The following is a 25,587-nucleotide window of genomic DNA, read 5'->3' as shown; positions in this document are numbered from 1 at the left end:
GCTAATTCCACGCAGAGGGTGCAGGGAGTGGAGTCTGGTTTGAAAGGGATCTCCACATAGGAAACCCCAGCTCTCCTGAGGGCAAAGGCACGGACAGGGGCTCTTGGGTGTGGCCATCTTTACTGCTGGCTGATGCCCCCTTCAGCTCTCCCCATCCAAACACACCATCAAAAAGAGGATTCCCAGGCGGGTCTACCAATCTCCTACTCCCTCCTCCTCCATACCTGCAGGGCAGGAGCTGAGTTCAGCCAGCGAGGCCCACTGCACCAGAGCGCACCCAGACTGGCGAACAGGCCTCAGGCCACGGCAGCTTTGCTTAGGGCCCTGGCACGTGCTAACGCACAGTTATGCAGTCTGTCCTTTGGGGTTGTTTGTCTATCTGTCTGGGTGGGGGATACACTAGGCCACAGAAAGTGAGCCCAGTCCGGAGACCTGAGAACCAGGCCGGAGACCTGAAAACAGGGGCCACATTGTTTCCACGCTACCCCACGGGCACCCAACCAGGAGACCAAGATCTTTCAGGAGATCTCTGTAGTTTTCCAGAAACCCTGTAAACAACTCCTGCCCCACAGCCACAATGGACCTCAAAGTATGGGAACCCAGTGGAGCCCAAGTGGACAGCCAAGACTCAAGTCAAGGAGGCCATCGCTGGTGCCACCAAGGTGTGAGGGCATAAAGGGGGTAATGAAGAGAGGGGAAATCCTTCCTCTGCTAAGGTCAAAGGGCAAAGTTTAAAAGGGACCTTAGAGACAATGTAGTCCAACGCTCATTTTATGGACGACAAAACGGAGGGCCACAGAGGGGAGGGGACCTGCCTGGGTCACCCTGAACAACAGCACCAAGACCAGGTCCCAGATTTCCCAACACCCCTGCCAGTGTGGACACTAGCTATCCCGGGCCCCTGCGAGCGCTCAGTGTTGTTCCCTATGGGCATTCCTCACCCAGATGCAAAGGTTTCATTCCTGCCAGATTCTCGGAGCTGCTCTAGGAGGTGAGCCAAAAGGGTAAGGACTACCCTGAGAATCACCACCAAATACGCTAGGCTGAGGGATGCCAGGCCAGGCTGCTTGCCTCACGGGCCCAGAGCCCTACGGAATCCAGAAGCAGTGAGCTTCTGGGCTCCTCGCCTCACCCAGAGCCTGAAGTCCCTTACGTCTTGGTAAAGATAGCAAGTGGGTAGAAATTCTCAACTCCGTGTTCTTACCCACCTCTACCCACGCCCACTGATGGCAGTGCATGCTTTCCTTCTTCTCGACAAGCAGCAGCAAACCCCACATCACCAGCTAATCCCAAACACCCAGGTCCTGTGACACGGCCTGAGACCTGCCCTGGGCCGAGGCACACGGACTCTTACTCAGCTTCTCTGCGTGCTTCCTCTTTCCACAAACAGTCTCGTCACAAAAATAACCACTACTGGTACTGTCGCTGCTCGTGAAATGGCCTGCGTATAGCTGCTTGGTAGCGAAGGCAAGTGAGGCTTAGAGAGATCGACTTACTCACTTAAGACGCAGCCAAGGAGCGCCGGAGCGCGGACTGGACCCTGGTCCGTGTAACTCCAAAGCTGGCACTCACAGCCTCTACACCCTTTGGCCTTGCTGGCCTGGGCGACCAGAGGCTCTGCCAGGCGGGGCTGGGGCTGCCTGTGCAACTTCAGTTGCTTAAGCTCCCTGCAGAAGGAGCAGGCTCAGAACAACTACGTACTCTGTTCAAACCCAAAGCGTGAACAAGCCAAAAGTCATTAATTCACCAGAAGGATGGGGAAGATCTATTTCGGTAAGATCCTGATGGTTCCCCAGCCGCTGTACCGCAAGAGAGTCAGGGAATGAAACAAAGAAATGGAAATCACAATCGAGATCTCCCCAGACATGTTCTACAGACAGTGAGCAACCCAAGAACTCAGAGCCCAGCCAAATGTACCCGGTTCTGGGGACTCACACAAGGGCCGCCTGATCCCGGACCCCAGTGCCTACCTTGCAACCCTCCAGCCTGGGCTGGTCCAGGCTTCTTGTTTCTTGCAGGACCACAGGTGGTGGGGTCCCCGTGCCCCTTGCAGCCTTGGCCATCACCCAGCTCCACAGGCAATGCATGGTGAGGGGCCCAGGCCCAGGGTCCCCGGCAGCCACAGCCCTGGGCGCAGTGTCTCAGAGAAGGACAAGGCAGGGAGAGGAGTTTCTGTTTTCATGACTGTAGTGAACAGTCACTGTAGCCAAAAATAGTTTGTGCCTGGGAGCTGGGGAGTCAGCACATACCTCCCAGAGCAGGTGCTGGTTGTGAGATACTCAGGCTCTGGGGGGCCTCGATACAGGGGCCTGGGGACCTGGGAACCTGGGGACCCATGCACCCAGGATCCCGGGATACCAGGCCCTGGACAGAGAGGTGGTCTCTGCCTCACTGCTCACCTCCAGAAAGTCTGACCTGAGTCACCAAGGAACACGCTCATCTCCCTCCTCCCTGTGAATCATCTGGGGAACCCCCACCCCCACACGAACTCCAACTACCCCAACCTCCTGGAGCTCTCACACATTTGGGGCTGGCTGGTTTGCACCACCACAGGACAGCAGATGCCCTAGATGGCACACAAGAGAACCATTAAAAATGAGGCTCAGCTGTCAAAGCTCTTAGAATGATACACTGGAAACAGCGAACTTTACTCGATCGATGTACATGGGGAAAAAATGTAAAAGAAGTTAAGGGGCTGGCTAATAGTGGCTGGTGGAGTTGTGCGGGATTTTGTTTTCTTTTCTATTTTTTTATTTTCAAATTTTCCTGCAATGTACATTTGTGATTAGATTTAGGAAATGTTGCTTCGAAATAAAATTTTGAAAAAGGAAAAATGTTCAGGCATCACAGAGGGAAGGTACCACATGGTTCTATCTATGATAATTTAAAACGTGTGTGTGTCTGTCTGTCTGTCTGTGTGGATTTTGTCACCCCTGGTGTGGAGCCAGATATCCTGGGTAGGAATCCTGGCTGTACCACGTACCATCTAGGTGACCTCAAGTAAGCGACACCATCAGTTTCTCTGGCTTAGTTGCATATTGGTCATAAAAGCATTGCCTCCTGCTAGAGACAAAATACGCATGCCCCCACCGCAGAACTTAATCCCCAGGGTGATGGTATTAGGGGGTGGAGCCCTCAGGATAGGATTACTGCCCTTATATAAAAGACCCCAGAGAGCCGCCTGGCCCCTCCCACCGCATGAAGACAAAGCAGAGAGACCACGGGCTATGAATCAGGAAGTGGGTTCTCACCAGACACTGAATCTGCTGGCACCTTGATCTTGGACTTCCCAGCCTCCAGAACTATGAGAAATAAATTTCTGGTGCTTATAAGCCCCCAGTCTATGCTTTGTTATAGCAGCCCAGAGGGACTAAGACATCATCTCCTAAGGTTATTGGGATGGCTGAATGAGAGACACTCTGTGTAAAGCTCACAGCTCAGCACCAGGCACGCTGGGAACACTCACTGAAGAATTAGAGCACAGGGCGCCTGGCTGGCTCAGTCAGCGGAGCGTGCGACTCTATGCGTCAGGGTTGTGGGTTCGAGCTCCACGCTGGGTAGCGGGATTACTTAAAAATAAAACAATCTTAAAAAAGAAAAGAATTTATAGCATAAATTCATGAATAAACTTCATTTAAAAAAAAAAAGGAAAAAGAAAAGAAAAGCCAACAATGAAGGCTGACTGGAAGGAAATGCACCAAAATGTTTATAGCATTTCCTCAGAGTAGTAAGATTATGGGGTAAACCAACCATAAATGGTAGAATGACTGTTTTCATTTCTACACTTTTCAGATTTTGAAAGTGAATATCCAGGTATATTACTGGATATTAAGAAAAAAAGAAAGCCAAGAAGCAATGATTAGCTCTGTGCAGGATTACAAGTAACTCATTTCCTTTGCTTCTCTATATTTCCCAATCTAAAATACTTATTACCGTCACAGTGAAGAAAATGAGAAATGTCATTAAAAACAAAAAATGAGGGGACAGGCTCACTGATCCTATTCTAGAAATGTGATCTCTGCTGCCCCCCCGGCCCCACGCCAGGGTCTAGACCTCACATACCATCTCGAGCCTGAGGCCCTTTGTCTCCCACACAGACACAGGAGTCTTGCTCACTGATGGAAATGGGGCACAGCGGTCACCCCGGAGACCCTCAGAAGAAAGCCAGGTGACCATCCCCACGGAGAGCCCCTGGTGAGGGTGGGGACCGCAGCAGCTGCAGTATAACCGTTCTTGCTCTCTGGGGTGCGAGCATTTACGCACGTCTCTTCTTGCGTCAGCAGGGCTGTCTTCCCTCCAGGAGCGCAGGTGGTACTGACCCTTCAGGTCCCCACGCGCTCTGCCTTGCTGCTCCAGGGCTGAGCCATGACCCAGTGTGGGCTAACTGGAGTTTTTCATCTTCCAAGCCCTGCGCTTGGCTCTGGTCTAACACGTGACCAAAGGCAGGCCATGCAGAGCCTTCCGTGCGATTTTGCAGCTCCAGTCCTAGGGGAAGAAGCTCTCCATGGGCAAGCACCACCACGATGCAGGCTTAGCTGCTGGTGTCCTTGGCGCCTGGGTGGACTGGGCCTGGCTGGGAAGTACACTGTAACAGCATCATCTGAGCCTCTGCATCCAGACCTCGCTGGACTTCTATTACTTAAGCTGACAAGTCTAGTGTAAGCCAGTCGGCATTGGAACTTGCTACGGGAACATTCTAACTAATAGGAGAACATAATAGCTTGTACTTTGTAAGTACTTACTGTGCGCCCTCGTACCATGAATTCCTCCGTCTGTTTATCCCTCCCCTTCATCCATCTCATCGATGGACAGCTACTGAACACCCACTGTGCGCCAGGCACTTTATCCCATGCTAGGGGTACAACAGCACACAAAATACGTAGTCCTTTCTTTAGGGAGCTTACACCCGAACAGGAAACACAGAATACAAAACAAAAAATAACTAAAACTATGTAATTGAAATTTGTGAATAAATGCTAAAAAGGAAAGCACACGCTGAGACATGGGGGGGGGCATCTAATTTTAGACAGGGTGGCCTCTCTGAAGGGCAGACATCTGAAGATCCTAGCCGTGAGAGTACAGAAATTTCCAGGCAGAGGAAACAGAACATACAAAGGCCCTGGGCTATGACAGGAGACCTGACGTGTTCTAACACAAGGCAAAGAGCGAGGAGGGGCAGGAGACGGTGTGGAAGGAGGCAGACGCCAAATACTTCGGGGCCTCACAGGTGATGGTGAAGGGGCTTGGATTTTACGCTGAGGGCAAGACACTAAATGAAGGACTGTACCCAGAAAAGTGAGATGATCAGATGTGGGCTTTAAGAAAAATCACTCCTGGCTTATGAAAGATGAAATGAAGGAGTGGGCAAGAGTAGATACAGAGGGGTGCCTGGGTGGCACAGCGGTTAAGCGTCTGCCTTCGGCTCAGGGCGTGATCCCAGCGTTCTGGGATTGAGCCCCACATCAGGCTCCTCCTCTATGAGCCTGCTTCTTCCTCTCCCACTCTCCTCCTGCTTGTGTTCCCTCTCTCGCTGGCTGTCTCTATCTCTGTCAAATAAATAAATAAAATCTTTAAAAAAAAAAAAAGAGTAGATACAGAGAGTGACGCAGGTGCTACTGCACAAGTCCGTGCACTAGCTAGGCCTGCGATGGGGTGAAGGGGGAGGGGAGCAGTAGTAAGAAGAGACACGGGTGGGTTTGGGATGTATATCTGGACATAGAACCAGGAGGCTTTGCTAGCTGATCAAATGTGGAGGTAAGGAAGCAGAAGGAATGAGAAGGGACTCTCAGTTTCTAGCCAGAGAACTGACAGACGAGTCAACAGGCTGAGAGGGAAGGGACTTGTCCCTGAGCAAGTGGCAAAATCAAGTTTCTATCTGCCTCCCAACACCAGGTTCTGGGCTGTCTATTTCCAATCTTTCTACCTGCCCAAAAGTATACAGAGGAGAACCGAGCCACCAAAATGCATATGTTGATTTTCCTTTAAAAGAAGGGCAATAAGAGAAGGGGCTTTTGTTTACAGTAATTAAAACAGGGTGGTGTTGACACAAGAACATCCCAGTGATCGATCTGGCTGGTTAGGCGTGTTCTAGAGCAATCTTGCCTTTGAGGCCAGTCCCGGAGGAGGGGACCCCAAACACAAACTGACAGCCCAGGAGCTGGGTGGTCCCAAAGGCGGCTTAGGGACACCCTAGCCAAAGTCATCCCACAGCAGGGCAAAGGCACATAGCCGTGCCACGTCCGGCCCCTCACCAAAGACAGCAGGGTCTGCTCAGGAACCCTGCCCTCGGCAGCCCCCACAACCCTGCCCCCAGCAGCCCCTGCAACTCAACCTTCACGAGCCCAGAGAACGCTCCTGAGACCCCTCAGCCCAAGGGACCAAAACTCTTTGGATGATCTGATCCGAAGTCATTCATTCAACAAGGACATCTTCAATGTGCCAGACAGCAGGGACAGAGCAGTGAACAGAACAGCCAGATTCCTGCCCGCATGGCAGGCCCAGTCTAGTCGGTTTTCACTGGACGTGGCAGCCCAGAAGTCCAGAGGACTGAGGAGGCGGGCTCACCATTCATACCTGCCGACCGGTTCAGGGCGGTCCAGAACAGTCATGCTCTGGTTTTTTCAGATTTCTAGAAACCAGGGGCAACCTCACACTCAAAGCTTAAAAGAGGGCACTCTGGCTCAGAATCAGAAAATAAATCACTTTGTCAACTGGAGAGAAGGAATAGATGCAGGTTCAGTAAGGACAGGAACTCAGGCGCAGCACTCGAACAGGGCCTGGCACATGACAGGAGCTAAGTATACACGGAACGAGTGCATGGCTGGGTGGACAGGAGGCAACACAGGAAGGCCCTCAGCTCTGTGTCGGCCCCATCTCAGCCCTTCCTCCCTTGGGGCCCGTCAGCCTGTTTCCATGGTGCTTATTTGTAGATGTGTACATCCCACCCCCCGAGGAGCCCCCAGGGAAGCCTATATGTTGTTCAGCAGTTAATCCCCAGCGGTAATTAATCCGGGTAAGTGATCAACGGATGTAGAATGAACGGATAGCAAGGGAAGAGGGGAGGAGGAGAGGAAGGGAGGGAGGAAGCACAGAGGGAGGCAGGAAGGAAGGGGGGAGAGAGAGAAGGAGGGAGGTACAGAGAAAGAGAAAGGATCAAGTCAATCATAAAACTGCCACAGTGACCCTCGGCTGGGCTAATCTAAGAAAGAAGTGGAGTCCAGGAAGAGAGACTGGCTTTGGAACCACAGGGACCTGAGTTTGAATCCTGCCCCAGCTATCAGCTCACTGTGTGACACTGACATGTCACTCAACTTCTCTGAACCTCCGTTTGCTCAGCTATAGAATGGGGACCAAGGTGTCCCCCCCCCCCAAGGTGTAAGGATTGAACAGGATGCTAAACACACAAAACGCCACCCTCCTCCCATGTCCCACCTCCAGCTCTTCTCCTGACTGCTTGGGTGACGTGGGCACGCCAGCCCACCCCCAGGCCTCCATCTCCCCACCCCGCTGGGCTGGTACTGACACCTCCAATCCTCAGCCGCAGGGCAGCCCCAGGCCACCGGGGCCCACAAGCTGACGCAGATCCCTCCACGCAGCCCGGTGAGAGCGTGCGCTGCCCTCAGACGCCGCTCCCAGCTGCCAAGAGCAAGGCCGCTGAACAGTGGGGCCTCTGGCTCCCCGGGGAGAGGGTGGGGATGACAGGAAGATGGACAGGAGCACAGGCTGGGCGGAACGGCAGTAGGATTCACGTGCATGCAAGCTGAACCCAGGAGCCAAATAGCAGCTCACTTTTCTGGTTCACTCTCCCACGGCCTCTGGCTTCACACGGCCCACCCGCCAGGGCCCACACGGGGCCACGGCCACTCCCAGCCCACGCGGAACCAGGCCGGTGGCAGACCTCGGGTAGCTCTCTTCCCCATCCCAAGAGAAGGCCTGGTTTTAAACACGGGAGTGCGAGGGTAGGAGAGGAAAGGGGAAAGAGAAACCTGCCCCGTCAGGGCCTTAACAAAAACCCCTTACCGGACCCGCCTGCATCTTCAGTTCAGAAAATGCCAGCAGCAAGAGCTCCGTCGGGGGGGCCTGAGGCCTGTGGCTCGCGCCCTGGAATCCCGGCCTCTGCAGCGCCCACCTCTTGCGGCTAGGACTGATCCCAGCCAGCGCTCGCCACTTCCTCTAGCAACTTCCAGCGGGGAAATTGCTAAGGAAAACAAAATGGCTCCACGCCAGCAGGCTCTGAAATCACTTCCCCCCAGCTGCGACTTTTAACCTGTGGAAGATCTGGGGGGTGGGGGTGGAAAGAGCCACGGTGTGTGACTCTAGGTGTCTGGGGAGGGCGAAGGCACCCTCCCTGCCTCCGCATCACTGTCCTGCGCGGTGCCAGGCCCGAGGGCCCCCCTCCACGAGGTGCCCCGCGTTCCCACACCAGCGCGGTCTCACCTTTCACTGTCCTCATGATAAACCCAGGCTCCTCGCCGGCAGGGGTTTTAGCTTCCCGAAAACAATTCTAATGCTCTCTCTCCCCTCTGGTGCACACACAGGCACTGCACTGGTCTCCAGATAAATCCCCCCACATGAAGATGGCCACGAACGGACCGTTTGCTCGCCAGTCCCTTCCCAGGCCAAGCCCTTTGCAAGCACTTCCTGGACGCCCCACCAGCGCTCTCAGCTCTCAGCCCTCAGGGGCTCTGCTGCTACGGTTCCCGCCCTCTTGCCCTTCCTGCCAGCCTAGCTCCCAGCTCTGAGGGAAGTCCTCCCTGCTGTTGGTCCTTCTCCGACCTCCCAAGGTGGGCTTTGCCGGCTCGCTCCCCTAGACCCCATGCTGCCTTCTGTCAGGGCGCCTGGTGTCAACTCTCGGCCAGTCTCACTGCAGCCTGGGAGCTCCTGGGGTGGGGGGAGTGTTTCCAGCCTTTTGGCTGTGAGCGCAGGGTCCCGCCAGGGCAGGCTCCAGACGTGCACTGCCCAATACAGCGAGGGCCATATGTCTCTTTACGTGAAAATTCATGACAATAAAACAAAATTTAAATGTTGGCTTTCCCATTGCACTCATATTTCAAGTGCTCCGTTGGGTAGGGCAGTACAGAATGCTGCTATCTACTGGACAGCGTCGCTCTAGATGGAGATCTGATGCTTTGGGGCAAACAGACAAAGGCGTCTCCGGACTGTCTGTCTCCAACGGAGTTAGAAATCAAAGGTCCCGGGGCGCCTGGGTGGCTCAGCCATTAAGCGTCTGCCTTCGCCTCAGGTCATGATCCCAGAGTCCTGGGATCGAGCCCCACATCAGGCTCCTCTGCTATGAGCCTGCTTCTTCCTCTCCCACTCCCCCTGCTTGTGTTCCCTCTCTCGCTATCTCTCTCTGTCAAAAAAATAAATAAAATCTTGAAAGAAAGAAAGAAAGAAAGAAAGAAAGAAAGAAAGAAAGAAAGAAAGAAAGAAAGAAAGAAAGGAAGGAAGAGAAATCAAAGGTCATGTATATCAGAAGCACCCACCACTGGGGTCTGGAGCTGTAGGGGGCTGAGACCTAACTCAGAAAGGAAAGGAGGAGAACAGAGGCCCTTCATCCACACCAGAAACCAGGAAAGGCCACTACTAGCCTGGGGCCACTTCCACATCCAACCCCTCTCTTGAAGCAGCAGAAATGCACTATTTCCCGGAAGGGTCAAGATAAACAGAGAACGCAGAGGCCAGAAGGGACAGCTCCCACCACCATGGGCTACGCCAGTGCTGGGGCCCTTCAGACGGCTCAGCAAAGAAAACTGCCAGACTTCATGATTCAGATCCCTTCTCCAACAATCCAACCACAGCAAAAAAAAAAAAAAAAAAGGGACACATAGATAGAACCCTGTTTTCAAGTCTCCATCTCCAGCCTCCATCCTGTGATGACTTTCATTCATTCCTCAGTCACTCCCTCACCCAGCAAGTATTTGCCAAGGGCTTCCCATAGGCCAGGCGCCGTGCAGCGGGCACGCCGACTCTTGGGGCACAAGCTGAAGCCTCCACGTGTGCAGATGGGAACCCCTCACACAGTCATTGCTAAGCTGGCTTGAGGAAATCTTCCCTCGTAACTAGTCTACCATGAGAGAGGAATGAGATGGATTTGTATGACTAACACAGAGTTGAGATTAAGACTTAAAAAATACTGTACGAGCCCATTTTAGCAACTATAAAAAACAAAAATAAAAAGGAAACAAATGTGTATGTAAATAAGAACAATGTGCTATCCTGGATTGGCTCCTAGAACCGAAAGAAGCCACTAATGGAAAAACTGGTGAAATCCAAAGAGAGTCTGGAATTCAGTTCCCAGTGGTGTACCAACACTGTGTTCTCCGCTCTGACAGACGTACTACGGTAACGTCTGATGTTAACGATGGGGGGATCTGGGTGAAGGCCGTCTACAGGAACTTTGTACAACCACTGCAGTTTTCCTGTAAAACTAAAACAATTCCAAAATCAAATGTTTATTTAAGAAAATAAGCAACGTTCAGATGACATTCAGAAGCTAAAGGGTTCTATCTCTGAGGTCATGTTTGTTTTGTTTTTCTGTTTTTAAGCAAAGCATGGGTTTTTACGCTGTTTGGAGCTTTGATTTCTGAGCTTTGCACCAATCTCTGACAGGTGGAAGTGTTAGAACCAATTCCAGCTACAAGCAGACAGAAGACCCATCAGGGCCGAGGGTGAGCAGGGTAGGGTGGGCGTCAGAGTCCAAAACTCAGACCCATACCCCCAGGACCCACCCTGAAGCCTGTGCCGGGGAACGGCTCTAACTCCGGGCCCCCATCGCTGTGCCCCCCACACAGGTACAAGGAGAGACTCCAGGAGCAGAGCCACGTGGAGGCAGCCCCCTCCCGGATCAGCAGCGGCAGGGGTTACTAATGGCAACAGCCCTTCTTTCTAACCTTCAGCATACTCTGGCCCGGGGCTAAGAACCAACCTGAGATTTAAGGGGAAGAAACAATAATCTTGAGAGAAGGGGTCTGGAGAGTCTGGGGAAGACATACGAATACCCAGCCAATGATTCCTTGGGATTCTTAAAACCCATGCAGAAAGCTGCTGGCCCACCCCTGTCCTGCTCCCACCCCCTTGGCCTCAGTTCCTCCAAACTCCTACTGAGCATGCCCATGAGTGAGCTTTGGAACCAGAAAGGGAGTGGGAGGCAGACCCGGGCCCAGCTTCTGTTCTGCTGCCCTTCTTAGGCCTTGAGCCAACTCCCACGGCCTCTTGATTCAGAAAACTGCCTCCACCCCGCTCCTGCTCTCCCAGCCTTCCCTTGACTTCCCCTTCTTTGCACTCCCCAGATGGCTATTTCGAGCCACCTGTGTGCAAACCTCTAGCAGTCTCTGTGAGGTGGGCTCTCACTCAGGAGTAACAGTGGCCGAGGACGAAAGGTGAGGAAATTGCCTGAATTTTCTCTCCTCCACCCCAGGGAGCACTACTGTGCCTCCACTTGACCCTCGCCAAGTGCTTCAGAGCACAAGAGGCGCAGAGGTCATGGCGCAGCCCGGAACAAGAGTACAGAGGCCTCACAGCAAAGGGCTAGTCAGGCTCCCCGGAATCACAGGCCCTTTATGAGTGAGGCATGTTGGTATGGTCAGAAGAGGAGTGCCAAACAGGCCCAAGGACTCCTTGGGGCATTGGCTTGTCCCAGCCTTCCCAAGGGCACCAACTTTCCCAGGGCTCTTCCCAGAGGCCGACTCGTGAGGAGCTGAGCAGAGCTGGGGAGGTGAATGAATCTTTGGGGCTATGATTCTAAAGGGGCTTCTCTTGCAGGGCATGAAAAGCCAGACCTCGAAGTAACCTGTGTCACCACCCACTCAGGACCAAACCCTCGACTCCTGGGACATCCACGACGAAACGATGAGATTCACCCCTCCTCCCTCGCGACTGTCACAACAAGCCCAGCACTCAGTGGGTTGTTATGGAGCTATTCCATATGGGAGGTTTCCAGTGGGAGCCAGCAGACAGACCACACACAACAAATAAGTTAGATACACTCCAGGAAGTGGTCGGTGTCATCGAGAAAAATCAGCCAAGATGCACTGGTAGGAAACAAGGGATAGGAGTGATCTTTAGATCAGGTTCTCAGGGAAGACCGCTCAGACGAGGTGACAATGGACCTGGTGCTACAGTGATGTCCGAGGAGAAAGCACTCCAGGGAGAGGAAGAGGGAGTGCGAAGGTCAGACCGGAGCGAGCAAAGAGGAGGGCGAGAGAGATGAGGTCAGAGAGGCCAACAGAGGCCCAAGTGGGTGAGGAATCTGGCATTTATTCGGAAAGAAACAGGAAGCACTGGAAAATGACACGATCCAGTTTATGTTTCTTAGTGGGCACTCTGGCTGCTGTGTGGAAGGGGAATGATACAGTAGGGAGACAGCTAAGGGGCTGCTGCAAGAGTTCAGGCAAGAGAGGTATGCTGGCCTTGACCGTGGTGGTGCTGGCGCTGGGGATGGAGAGCGGGACAGGTCTGCAGATCTGGGGGGGCGGAGCCCACAGGGCTAGCGAAGGGCTTGCACATGTGAGGGAGGGCAAGGGAACACTCAGGGACGGCCTCTTGGGTTGTGGCTTGAGCAACTGGGTGGATGATGCCACCATTCTCTGAGATGGGCAGGGGTGGGAAGAAAATACATCTCTGTGAATGGAAGGGGAAGAACAACAGCTCGGCCTGAAACATGCTCATTTCTGAGCTGCGTCATGATCTCCAGGTCACCGGGGAGGTCCCTGGGCAGCTGGAGACACTCCTACTCTTTCACCCTGAGCCCATCATTTCCACCGAGCTCTCTGCTCTATGTCTACCCCAGTCCCCCAGGCCGGGTAGCAGCCTGGTTCCCAAACCCCATCTTGCTCTTGGGCCCTCCCACCTGCCTGACCCCTCCCTTACCGCCAGCATGACTCAAACACCACCTGGCTCAGTAGCTGCTATGCCTCTGGGCCTGGCAGGAAGACCCCTGTCCCAGCTGCCCCCATGGGGCTCTCCAGGGGCCTACACGCCCCTGCAGCCAGCCTCCATGGTCCCGGCTTCTGCGATGGGCACACCTGGCTCCTCTCTCCCAGACGGACCTGGGTGGAACCAGGTGTCCGGCACACTCCAGATCTCTGCAGATCCAAGGAAAGGCCTTGAGCAGCTAAGCCATCCGCCAGAGGTGGCTCGGGCCCTCGGAAGAAGTTACAACGCACAGTCTGGAGCCCAGCAGGCCCGGGTCTGAACCTCGAGAGCATCCCTGTCACCAGCTCTGGACCGTCACAGAGCCCTTCGGCCGCTCTGAACCCGTGGTCCTCGTCTGTCAAGTTAGGGATGACGCTAGTGAGACGCTGGGCAAGTCACTACCTCTGTGGGGCCCCGGCACCCTCCACTGCAAGCTACAGACGCAGCTGTGAGGAGAGGCTGCTTTCTGTCTCTGAGACTAGGGGAGGGGCGCGGTAAAGGCTGGGTTGGCTGGGGGGCAGGGGTGACCACTCAACTCTCCCTAGCTCCCAAGTCCATGATTTTAAACACGTCACCACAGACAACCATTACATGTTGTTGAGATCTCCTTCCTGGGTGGCAGGAAGCTGTTAGACAGGTGGGTGGGGAGACGTGGCTCCTCGCACACGTGTGCGTGTGTAAGTGTTAATAAAGCCCCAGGAAACTCCATCTCACAGGGTAGGCTCCCTCAACCTTCACAAAGACCAGCTCCTTCCTGCCAGCTTTGCTTTTTTTTTTTTTTAAGATTTTATTTATTTATTTGACAGAGAGAAGGAGGGAACACAAGCAGGGAGAATGGGAGAGGGAGAAGCAGGCTTCCCACTGAGCAGGGAGCCCGACCCGGGGCTCGATCCTGGGACCCTAGGATCATGACCAGAGCCAAAGGCAGACACTTAACCCCTGAGCCACCCAGGCTCCCCTTCCTGGAAGCTTTGTAACTGCTGGCCTGCACCACAAATAGGAGGGCTGCCAGAGCCAGGCCAGGCCAGACACATGTGACGTGTTAACAGCACCCCATGGGTTCCCCCCCATTTACCCCCATGTACTCCCACTCCTCCTCCCCATGACAGGACCTTTAATGATCGCGTCACTTCCTGTCCAGGAAATCTCTCCCAGGGAAAATTCCTAAATATACAAAGAGCTGCATAAATCATATTAACCGCTGTGTTACGTATAATAGGCAAGGACTGGGATGAGCCTCTGGCTGATAAACCACATCCCATAATGCTATCGAACACCAAGCAGCTACTTAAAGGGGGGGGTGGTTATTAAGTGTGCCAGTACGAAGAAAACATGCTGGTTAGCAAGAGCAAATCCAAACTGTTTATTTGGGATGGTTTAAACCAGGGCTGCCCAAGAGAAATTTAATGCAAGCCACATACTTAAAGGTTTGAGTCGTCACATTTAAAAAACTGAGTATATATGAAATTAATTTTAACAACATTTTATTTAGCTTAATATACCCAAAATAGGGGCGCCTGGGTGGCGCAGTCGTTAAGCGTCTGCCTTCGGCTCAGGGCGTGATCCCGGCGTTCTGGGATCGAGCCCCACATCAGGCTCCTCCGCTGGGAGCCTGCTTCTTCCTCTCCCACTCCCCCTGCTTGTGTTCCCTCTCTCGCTGGCTGTCTCTCTCTGTCAAATTAATAAATAAAAAAATCTTAAAAAATATATATATATACCCAAAATAGTGTATACTATTTTATACTTGGATGTGTATACTATAGTGTATACTATAGTAAAATAGTGTATACTATAGTATACTTGGATGTATACTAAACATGAAAAGTTATTAATATGTTACTTTTTTTCTGTATGAAGTCTTCAGAATTCAGCAACTCTCTGGATTTCTATCTTTGAAATCACAGCACATCTCAGTGCGTATCTGCCACATTCCAAGTACATAAAAGCGAAGCTGGCTAGTAACTACCTTACGGCACGGGTCTGACCCATTAGAAATTTTAAAAAGACTTACGTGTTAGCGGGGGGTGTGGGGGGGAACTAGAAGGAAATAGCAAACTCTTAATGATAGTGGACTTTCACTGAGTAGTGGGAATATACATGCGATTTTTTTTCCTCCTCTGTTTTCTGAAGTGTCTATAAATAATCGTATTGCTTTTAAAACAATAGCAAGAGCAATCTTTTTAATTTTAGAACCAAAGGGATTTAAAAGACCTGACTGAGTGAACTACACCTACTATGCACTCATTTACTGATGCCTCACGAGAGCTGTCCTGTGCCCCCGACACCTGGCATAGGACACACTCTCCACGCTCACTGGCTGATGAGTTATTTCGTTGGGGGGGGCGGGGGTGTAGGCTGGATGGATAGGAAGAGGGAACCGAGGAGGAAAAAGAGTGCATTACAGCAGACACAAGAGAAAACTAAACTCAGACTCTTGTTTCCAAATCCCAAAGTGATCCCTTGCTAGCTGCAGGACTTCAAACAAGTCACGTACCCACTCTGTGCTTTAACCTCCTCGAGTATGAAATAGCAATAGTGACAGTAATTCCTTCGCGGGGTTTTGCGAGAATTAAGTGAGATTATCTAGACAAAGTGTTTAGCACGGTGCCTGTCACACAGCCAATGTTTCCAGAAATGTTGGCGGGCTGTCCTTATGTGGGGAATCAATGAACCATCAGTGTGGTCAGGCTGTCCAGCTCATTAAGCAGTGGCACCAGGACACAGGCTACAGCCACACTTACCCTGGGTCCCTCCCAAGGCCGCTGTCCTCCCGGGTCCCCTCTGTGACAGTAGAGAGCATGGCCTTTCGGTCACAGTCCCAGCAGAGCTAGTTCCTGGCTTTGTGTGTGGTCCCTCTGCTTAACAAGCCCCCACCCAACCATTCCCCCCTCTCCCCGCCCCAGGTCCCACAACCCGCTTACCTGCACCACCTCCGGCCTCACATTGAAGGTACACAGCCAGTCACTGAAGCGAGGGTAGCTGTTGAGCTCCGAGGTCCTCTCGCCAGGGGCCACGCTCAGTTTGCACTGCTGCTGCTTGCAAATGTAGCGGACCAGCTTCGCCTGTGGGAGCCCAGGAAAGAAAAGGCCGGTTCATTCGGGCCGCCCCAAGCACTATCCCCAGGAGCCGGCTCACTTCCCGGGGGCGCCTGGGTGGCTCAGTTGGTTAAGCATCTGCCTTCAGGTCAGGTCATGATCCCAGGGTCCTGGGATCGAGCCCTGCGCCAGGCTCCCTGCTCAGAGGGGAGCCTGCTTCTCCCTCTCCCTGATGCTCTCCCTGCTTGTGCTCTCTCTCTCTCTCTCTCTCACTATTTCTGTCAAATAAATAAATAAAAATCTTTATTAAAAAAAAGAAGGGCTTCCTGCCTGAGGAGGGGTTGGGCAGGAGTCAGTAGGTGAGCGTATGGAAGACGTGGGGGTTTGGAGAGAATGAGTCTCCCACTTAGGAGACTTCCCACCTAGAATCAGACTGCTTGGGTTGGGATCTGGGGGCTCAGGCACCCCCTAGCCCTGTAACCTTGGACAAGTTACTGAACCCCCATACCCAGAAAAGCCTCAGTTGCCTCTTCCAGAAAATGGGATAACAACAGAACCTCCTGGGGCCCCTGGGTGGCTCAGTCGTTAAGCGTCTGCCTTCGGCTCAGGGTGTGATCCCAGGGTCCTGGGATCGAGCCCCGCATCGGGCTCCCTGCTCCGCTGGGAGCCTGCTTCTTCCTCTCCCACTCCCCCTGCTTGTGTTCCCTCTCTTGCTGGCTGTGTCTCTCTCTGCCAAATAAATAAATAAAATCTAAAAAACAAACAAACAAACAAACAAACAAACCAGAACCTCCCTCTCAGGGAGGCTGAGAAGAAATGAAGCACTCGGTGTGTGCCTGGCACACGCGAGCATGCCAGGTGCCGGCCATGCCTGTTGGGATGTGGCATGACTGGCCAAGGTCCTTGACCTGGGCTCACCAGTAGGCTTTCAAGAAGCACACCCTAAAATGTATGCAAATTTCAGAGTACGAGTCCGTGCATTTTCCAGAGGAACGGTGTCTACAGTTTTCAAAAGCCTCTCAAAAGGCTAAAATCTCAAGGTGAGTTTAAAGGAGGACAGCCTGGCTTAGCTCAGCCTGGTGCTCTCTCTGACAAACCCTGGGCTCCAACCAGGTGCCTGCACAGTACTGAGGAATGCGGGATGTGCAGGGGAGGCCCCCACCCAACCCCGGTCACGGCTCAGGGCTGGTTAGAAGAAGGGTGAGCAGAACCAATGGAAATGAGCTCACAGCCCCGAGAGGAGGACCAGGCAGCTGCCAGGCTCAGCTGACATCCAGGGCCCCAGGGACCCCGTGAGGGCTCCTGTCACGTTGGCGAAACTCTAACAGCCTCCTCTTGGTGACTTTCAAGCTTCCCCAGAGGCATGCACCACCTTCAAAGTCCTGTGCAGAGACCCTGCCGGGTGGAGCCACTTCCCAGTTCCACCTCTCCTCAAGGGTTTTCCTTGTTAATTCCTTCCTTCCTCATCTGCAAATTTCGCAGCGGATTTCTCTAAAGGGTAAGGACTCTCTTTGTTACTCACAATACTAAAAAGTAATAATAATTAATGATATAACATTTCAAATATCTAGAAAGGCTCCCAAATTGGTAATAGGAGTCTTGGCCATTTAGGGACCACAGAACCCTCCAGCAGTCTAGGGAGGTCCCCGGTCCCTTTCTAAGAATAATGCTTCAAATGAAACACTTAGGATTATAAAGAAACCAACTATATTTAAACACGTTTCTCAAAATATTATTTAGAATGGTGATAGAGGGGGCACCTGGGTGGCTCAGTCTGTTGGGCGTCTGCTCCTGGGATCGGGCCCCGTGTGGGGAGCCTGCTTCTCCCTCTCCCTCTGCCTCTCCCCCTGCTTGTGTGCTTTCTCTGCGTCAAATAAAATCTTAAAAAAAAAAAAAAAAGACCTGTGATAGAGTACTAAAATAAAAGGCCGCCTTTCCTTCTTTAAAGATTTATTTATTTATTTGAGAGAGAGGTGGGGGAGGGGCGTGAGCAGGGGGAGGGGCAGAGGGAGAGCCCCAAGGGGACTCCCTGCTGAGCACGGAGCCTGACATGGGGCTGGAACCCCATGACCCTGAGATCATGATCTGAGCAGAAATTAAGTCGGATGCCTAACCAGTTGAGCCACCCAGGCGCCCCTAAAAGCCCTTCTTTATTACAGCATGAAACAATAGCTGGCCGCGGGTCTCATAACTAGCATAGCTTTGAAGTTGTGACAAGCATAAACTACTTTTTTAGATATCGCCACGACTGTAACGTAATATGCAAACAGCTGTGCTTTTTGCCAGTGACCGAGTCACACAAATGGGCCTTGTTGCCTACATCCAAACTGAGTAACATATTAAATTCCAGTTAAGGTTAGTGAAACTAAAGGTTCCACTTTTTTCCCCTCCAAACTCATGGACCCCCTGAATTCATCCACAGACCCCAGGTAAAGAATCCTTGTAGGACGCCTGGGTGGCTCCGTCCATTAAGCATCTGCCTTTGGCTCAGGTCATGATCCCAGGGTCCGGGAATCCAGACCTACATGAGGCTCCCTTGTCACCTTGTCTGCTTCTCCCTCTCCCTCTGCCCTCCCCTCCCCTACCCCGCTCATGCTCTTTCTCTTTCTCTCTCAAATAAATAAATAAAATCTTAAAAAAGAAAAAAAGAATCCTTGTGAGGCATGAAACGAGACCCACACGGACAACAAAACCATTGCTTCTCTATCGGCCTTTCTGAAATGTCCCCTAGAAGCCTCGGTCCTGGGCTCGCAAACTGAAGGGCACCGGCCCCCTCATGTGGCCCTGAGCACTGTTAAGTCCTGCCACTCTCAGAGGGTTCAGTGGCAAGTGGGCACAAATGCTAGGGAGGGAACAGCAAGTCAGAACAAAAATTATTCCCAATTCCCAGTTTCGATAGAGACACGGACACGGAGGCAAAGCCCGGCCTTCCTGAAGCACGTGTACCCCAAGCTGACGCCGCTAATAAACACTCTTCACGCCCCTGCGCACCACTGCTCATGGAACACTCCTTGCTGAGGCTGGCAAGCCCGCGTCATCCTGTATAAGAGGTGCTTTCGCTGTCCCACCGTGGGACTAAGCCCCGGGGAACACCTTCAGCCACGGTGAACACACCAGAAGGTGTGGGTGCCACTTTATCCTATAGAGTTAGGTAAAGGCACTCGTGTCCCTCGTCCAGCCTCCCCCCACAACGATCCATCCCTCCCAGGGTGACCAGAGGCCAGATCCAAAATCAGGGCCCCCAACCTTCCTTCCCAGGCTCATCTCCACTCCACTCCAGCTCCGGTCCACCCTGCCCTTCAGGTGCACACTCATCTAGGAGCTATTTCCCCAAGACTTCCAGTACTGTCCTACCCCTGGGCCTCTGCTCCAACGCCTGCAGTCCCCTCCTCCTCCAGCCAGTGTCCTCAGGCTGGGGAACTGGGTAAGACTTCTCAGGCCTACTCGTAATCCCCGTCTCCCCTTGTGTACACGGGGTCTACACCGCTAAGGCAGCCCTTGTCACGGAGGCCTCATATTCGCACTTCTGACCCGGTCGCCCCCAACAGATGTGAGTTCGCAGGGCGGCAGACACAGCACCAGGCTCCGGAGCTGAACCGCATCGGGGTTCAAATGCAGGTTCTGCCACTTAACAGTTACGTGACCTCGGGGAAGTTGGTTCATTTTTCTGAGTTGTGGTTCTCTCATCTGTACAACAGGCGTGGCGACATCGAGCCCATGGTCTGTTGGGAGGACTGAACTATGGTACAGAAAAGCCCCAAGGCTACATAAGTCCCTAAATCAGTACCTATCGGGGCAGGGACTGTGTCCACCTCATGCGGGACTGTCCCCACACGCCTACTACGGTATACAATGTGCTCACCACGGCTTGAGGAAGGAAAGAGGCAAGGACACACACGGGCCTCATCCCCGCGTTGAGGCGCTTCTCACAGACGCTCTTTCCCTCCATCCAAGCTGCTCTCCAACCACAGCTTCGAAGAGCTGACCAAAGACAGGGCCAAGCATCAGATAACTGGACGGACTCAAAACCGTTCTTTTCCGCATGAGACAGGTCGGGCTGCAGGCACTCACAGCAGCAGCAGGGAAGGCCGTCCGCCACGGGCGTGAGAACTGAGGGCCAGGCCCCTGGGAGCCAGTTAAGAACACGTCCACTCTACACACCACTTTGGCCACCACAGGTCAACATGAAGACTGGCCAACCTGGCCTCCACAATGAGCCAGGGTTGAAGCTTTCTTGACTTCAGCCCCCTCCCGCATATCCAGGCCCTTTTGGCCTCAAGGCCCTCTGCCCAGAAGGCTCTTCCCGTGACCCCTGGGCCACACACAGCTCAGCTTAGAACTCCATCCTTCCAGGGAGCACCACCCACGCCCTTCAGTCCTGCTCCTCAGCCTCCCCCTGCCCGCCTCCCCTACCAGAGCATGCACCCAAGTTCTCATATTGTGCTCGTCTGTCTCCCTCCCTAGACTGTACACTCCACGAGGTCAGGTGTGTGTCTGTGCTCTGGGCCCCCACTAGGAACCAGCAGGGCCCCTGGGACACACGGTTTGTCCCTGTGGAACCTTTGCTGGATGAATGGACACATGAACACACGAGACATCTTGCAGGCCTGACAGGTACGCACGTTTACCAGAAGGATCGCAGAAAACAAAGGCCAACTGCACAAGCGGTCACTCGGGAGCTTGAGAGTCTCAAAAAGCAAGGCAAGTTCCCCAGAAGGGGAACAAGTGGCTTCTTTTCTTAAAGGCTGCTGGAGATCCCCGCTAGATGGCACGGAGCAGTCCCATGGGGAGGACGATGCAGAACTTGAAGGGACTCCTCACTACGCCCAGTTAGCCACCCATATGCCTAGCCGGCTGTGCTGAGACAAGGCCAGGGGGAGACACCCAGTGCGTGGTGACCCACCTGCCAGCAGGTCTGATGTCCCGGCGGCTGCTCTCCGCCGGAGCTTGTAAAGAAAGGACAGCTACAGGTTTGGTTTCTGCTAAAGTCGCCAAGCTATTCTGATTCACAAAGGATGCACGGACCCAGGGTGTACCAGCTTCCAGCTGAGCAAGACAAGTCCACCTCACTTTTTGGAAAGTTGGCCACAGTCGCAGAAGCACCCGGGGGCTACTTTCCCAGACAAACCGCAGTGGGGGGCCTGCCAGCCCAGCTCCAGGGGCCGACAAGGGGACCGTTCAGGGGCAGTGTCATTTTTTCTTAACCACAAAACCGCAAGATATAAATTTTCCGGAATAGGAAAGCACCTGGGGTTTCAGCAAAGGGACCAGCAGCAAGAGGGAAAGAGTCATTGGCTCTGGGGCCACCAGGGAGGACCCTGGGCTGGAAGTGAAGTCTCAACCCCCACCCCCAATATTCTTTTGCTTCACTGAATGTGTGTCCCACCCCTGCCCCGACATTCAGCCTGGCTTAACAGCTGGTAGGCAGGACCAGCCACAAGGGTACACAGGAGGCACTCACTAAGTGTCCCCCCAGATCAAGGATCTTGGGGGAAATCCCCCTTAGCTCAGCTTCAATCTCACCACCTATAAAAAGGGTATCATTTTATGCAAGTTGGGGCCAAGTGAGTCACCATATATAAAACTGCTTGGAATAAGGGGGGAAAAAATGACAGGTCCTACTACATTACTGTTGGTTACTCCAACCATATCCAAGAGGCAGCACTCGGGCTCAAGACAGATGGGCCTGGCCTCTCAGCCCCTTGCCACCACACTCCCTCTGCGAGGGGACGCAGATTTAGCCTGTCAACCTTAGTTTTACCGCCTGTAAAATGGGACCGATCAGCCTCAAAAGGCTGTCGTGGGGATTTACGTGAGAAAACAGGGAGGTAAAATGTTCAGCAAAGCGCCTGGAAGAAGGAAATCACGTGCTCGGTGGCGGCGTCCTCACCAAGCCAAGCCTTCGGGTTCTCTTACAGCCTCTCTGGGCAACAGGGCAGATGTGGGTGGGATTGTACCCGTTTCAGAGACCAGGGTTAAAGAAGACCCGGACGGCTGGCATCGGTCCTCAGGACAATGCTGGTGGAACTCACAGATCTGGTACATTTATTTTAAAGGCATGAGGGCCAGGACCTGGCTCACGTGTTGACTCCAGCGAACACGATCCCTCCCTCAGCCACTCGCACGTCCACCGTCAGCACCTGAAGGCGTGGCCGGAGCGGGGCGGCATCAACTCCGGAGTGCTCCTGTCTCATCTGGCATCCCTACCAACGCAGATATAATAGACTGTCACCCCTCCGGCTGCTCTAGCATGACCCAACACGGGCCTCCCAAACGGAGGTTGCCGGAAGCATGGCTTCTGTTGAGGCAGGAGCTGTTAGACATCTCTGGAGAGCAGACACCTGGCAGAGCTCCCAAAGTACATGCCACCAGGAGAGAGAAACTTCCGCAGGAACGGGAAGCTGCTCCCAGAACTCAAGGGGCCCAGGAACCTGAGAGACCTTCCACGTCTGCTCTGCTCAAAGCTCGTCCCAACATGCCTCTGTGTTAGGCATCCACCGCTCCCAAGTTCACCCTTCAGAGAGCATCCCAGCTGTCCCAGGCAACCCGAGCCCGGCTGACCTGGGACACGCGCTCCTCTGCAGCCAGAGTACCAACGTGCCTTGGAAGCAGCCACAGTGGGTGGGCAGGTAGCTGCCTGCCCCCAAAAGAGAGAGGTCAACGCTGGCTGAAATGGCCGTCCCAGCAGAAACCTCCCGCAGGCTCCCACAGGGCAGTGGGACGGGGGCCAGCCGTTGTGCCTGACCGGCGGGGCGGTGCGCTGGTAATGACCGGGCAAACATCCTACCCGTGGTCACGCAGGCGCCCACGCCTCCCTGTACCCCCGGCACCTGTTCCAACTGGTCGGGGGCCACACCTCCCATTGTCCACTGTTCCATCACCCGGAGAGGGAAGCACAGGCGTAGCAGCCAGGCAGACCGAAGTGCCAGCCCTGGTGTTCTCACTTCCCCGCCATGCGGCCGTGCCTAGTTTACTTCATCTTAGCTTCCTCACCCGCAGACTGGAGGAAACCGCGCATGCTCCATAGCACCGCCGAAAACTCGAGGTGGGATTCATGCACGCAAGGTGCTCGGGCCGACAGCCAGCACAGGTGAACTGCTCACTGAACAGGACGCTCCTAGCCTCAGCCCTGCTCAGCCTGCAAGCACAGGAGGACGAGCTTCAAGACTTTCGGCATCTGGATTTACTCTTTATGCAGGCTTTTGCACCCCTGCAGAAAACATGGCTTTGCAGACAACTGGCTTTGCAAAAAAAAAAAAAAAAAAGTCACCTATCCCCTAACTGTGCATGGCCTGGGATGGGGAGGTCCCCATTTGGTTGACCCCAAATCTGTGATCCGGGCTATGGAAGCAGACAGATGTCAAGACATCTGTAACCCTAACTCTGCCTCCGGCATTGGCCACCGAGCAGATGCTTGCCTTCTCAGTGTCACAGGTTTTCAGGGCTCAAGCAGGGCAGGCGGTACAGTCTACAGGGACAAATGTGACAGAGGCTGAAAGATAAATGGACACATGAACCCCAGGCACAGACAGGGATGGACGCCAGATTCCCGGGCACAGCAACGGGCTCTCTCAAATATACCTATCATGCTATCATGTCATTATTCAATTATCAACCCTAGTAGTTAGCACGAGCTCTTCTCTTTACATAGTAACTTATCACTTTCTCTCCCTGGATTCTCAATGAAAAGTCCAGGAGGTAGGAATTGCAGACCCCTGAACGCACAGGAGTGCTGTCCCAACCTTCACATAACCCCAAAGCTGGCAATGTGCCTCAGCATCTATATCATTCTCCCCACAAAACACAGTCGAGCGTAAATGAGGACACCACAGACCCTTCTGGACTCTTGGTGGGAAGTACTGTGTACTCAACATCAAGTCGAGAAAATCAGAGCTGTGCCGAGACGTGGATGCTGGGCAGCGGGCCTGGCTCACTCACTGACTAAGGGACGCCCGCCCACCCTGCACACAGCCGTCTGTGATTCTGAGCCCAGCCTCAGCACGCTGGCGAGTATGGCCCATCGCTCAGGGTCACTCGCAAACTGTCAAACCACATATGCTAAACCCATGAGCCTTAGGGGTGTATTTCACTATTTGCATCTCACAAATGAGGAAGCTGGTGCACCAGGAGCTTTGTAACTTTCCTGAAGCCCGTGGTTAGAGAAGGTGTTCAGACCTCAACCCAACGCTGTGCCATACCATCTCCCAGAATAATGACTCCCGCTACCCACCCCCCAGCTCATCGAGCAGTCCTGGCCAGCGTGAGATGCCAGGGGCAGGGCCTACCCCTCTTGTGGTCAGAAGCCCCAAACCCAGCAATGCCCAGCCTGCTACGGGTGGTAAATCCTCTGAATAAATGCCACAGACTTCCCCACTCTCCAAATGTGTCCAGTCACTCAAGCGGGCCACCAGCTCTGATCCTAATTTGCAAAACCTATCATCTGGGCTACACCCGATCCCTGGCTCCAAACCAGCTCTGAATTCACTAAAACTAGCCACCACCCTGGGATGCCTGGGTGGCTCAGTCAGTTAAGCGTCTGCCTTCAGCTCAGGTTCCTGGGATTGAGTCCCGCATCGCGTTCCCTGTTCAGCGGTGAGCCTGTTTCTCCCTCTGCCTGCCTCTCCCCCTGCTTGTGCTCTGTCTCTGACAAATAAATAAATAAAAATCTGTAAACAAAACAAAACAAAACAAAAAAACAACCAAAAAAACAAAACAAAACAAAAAAAACCTGCCAGTACCTAGAGCCACCCCTTTCAAGGATATCCCAGATTCTTTGCAGAATGAGGTGAGAGGCACCAGGATGGCCACTTTGGACCAGCCTCCAGCTAGCCGACACCTATGGGACCCTGACTCCCTCCTCCATGTGGGCAACACCGTACTCTTTAAGAAGATGCTGACAGCAGGCTTTGCTAGTGCCAAGCCCCTATCCACCCCATCCCAAACTTTAGGGAGTTGCTAAAGCTCTTGAGACTTACTCCCATCTTCCCTAGATGGTTCCTGAAACTGCTGCTCCTTCCCAGGCACCTCTGGCCCTGCCCAGGCCTTTGGGCTGTTCCTCTTATTTTTCCTACCCCCTCCCCAAAGCCAGAGTGCACTTCTGCGGACTTCCTGCCAGCCCAGCCAGCTAAGGCGTCTGCTCTGGCTGCCATGGCCAATGTGTTGCAAAATGATTTCTGAGAATGTAAGGAGGCCTCTGGAGGTTGTGACGCAGCTGACAGCTCCACACACAGGCACAGGCCGACCACAGCACTCAGCTCCAAGAGCACCAGAGGCAGCCCTGGGTCCCCAGCACTGCTGAGCCTCCCGGAGCCCTCGAGGGGACCCAGTGGGGCTGTTCTTGGCGAGCAAGGGGCAGAGAAAGCAAGAGTGCCAAGCCAGTGGGGCGAGGAAAAGAGAAAGTGACCTCAGTTCCCAGGCTGGGCATTTTGCAACCAGCCATCCTCGGCCCGGCTCTGTCCCGCGCCTGTGCTCTCCTGGGGAAGCTGCCAGCCGTGTGCATTTGTGCGGAGACAATCTCCCCGCCAGGCCTCCCACCAGCAACCCTGCCCTGACGTCAAACTCAGAGTCGGGGAACTTCAGATACAAACAAACAAGTCTGCCCCAGACCACAAGTGGAGCTGTTCCCAAGGAGGCCAGA

The 25,587-nt window shown here is 53.5% G+C and overlaps 1 protein-coding gene across 1 annotated transcript in view; it reads right to left on the bottom strand.

The window, feature by feature from the left end:
* The window catches only part of KSR1 (kinase suppressor of ras 1), a 149,294-nt gene that overhangs the window by 53,338 nt on the left and 70,369 nt on the right, over positions 1–25,587 (bottom strand). The window contains exon 2 of the mRNA XM_045773578.2: positions 15,837–15,977. Coding sequence (XP_045629534.1) covers positions 15,837–15,977 — 141 coding nt within the window. The remainder of the gene's footprint in view (positions 1–15,836; positions 15,978–25,587) is intronic.

Source organism: Ursus americanus, chromosome 23 (assembly GCF_024610735.1).
Source record: "Ursus americanus isolate L20-20 chromosome 23, mUrsAme1.1.p, whole genome shotgun sequence".
Taxonomy (NCBI): domain Eukaryota; kingdom Metazoa; phylum Chordata; class Mammalia; order Carnivora; family Ursidae; genus Ursus; species Ursus americanus.
The sequence above is the reverse complement of the archived record's forward strand: the minus strand, read 5'-3'. Positions and strand labels throughout refer to the sequence as shown.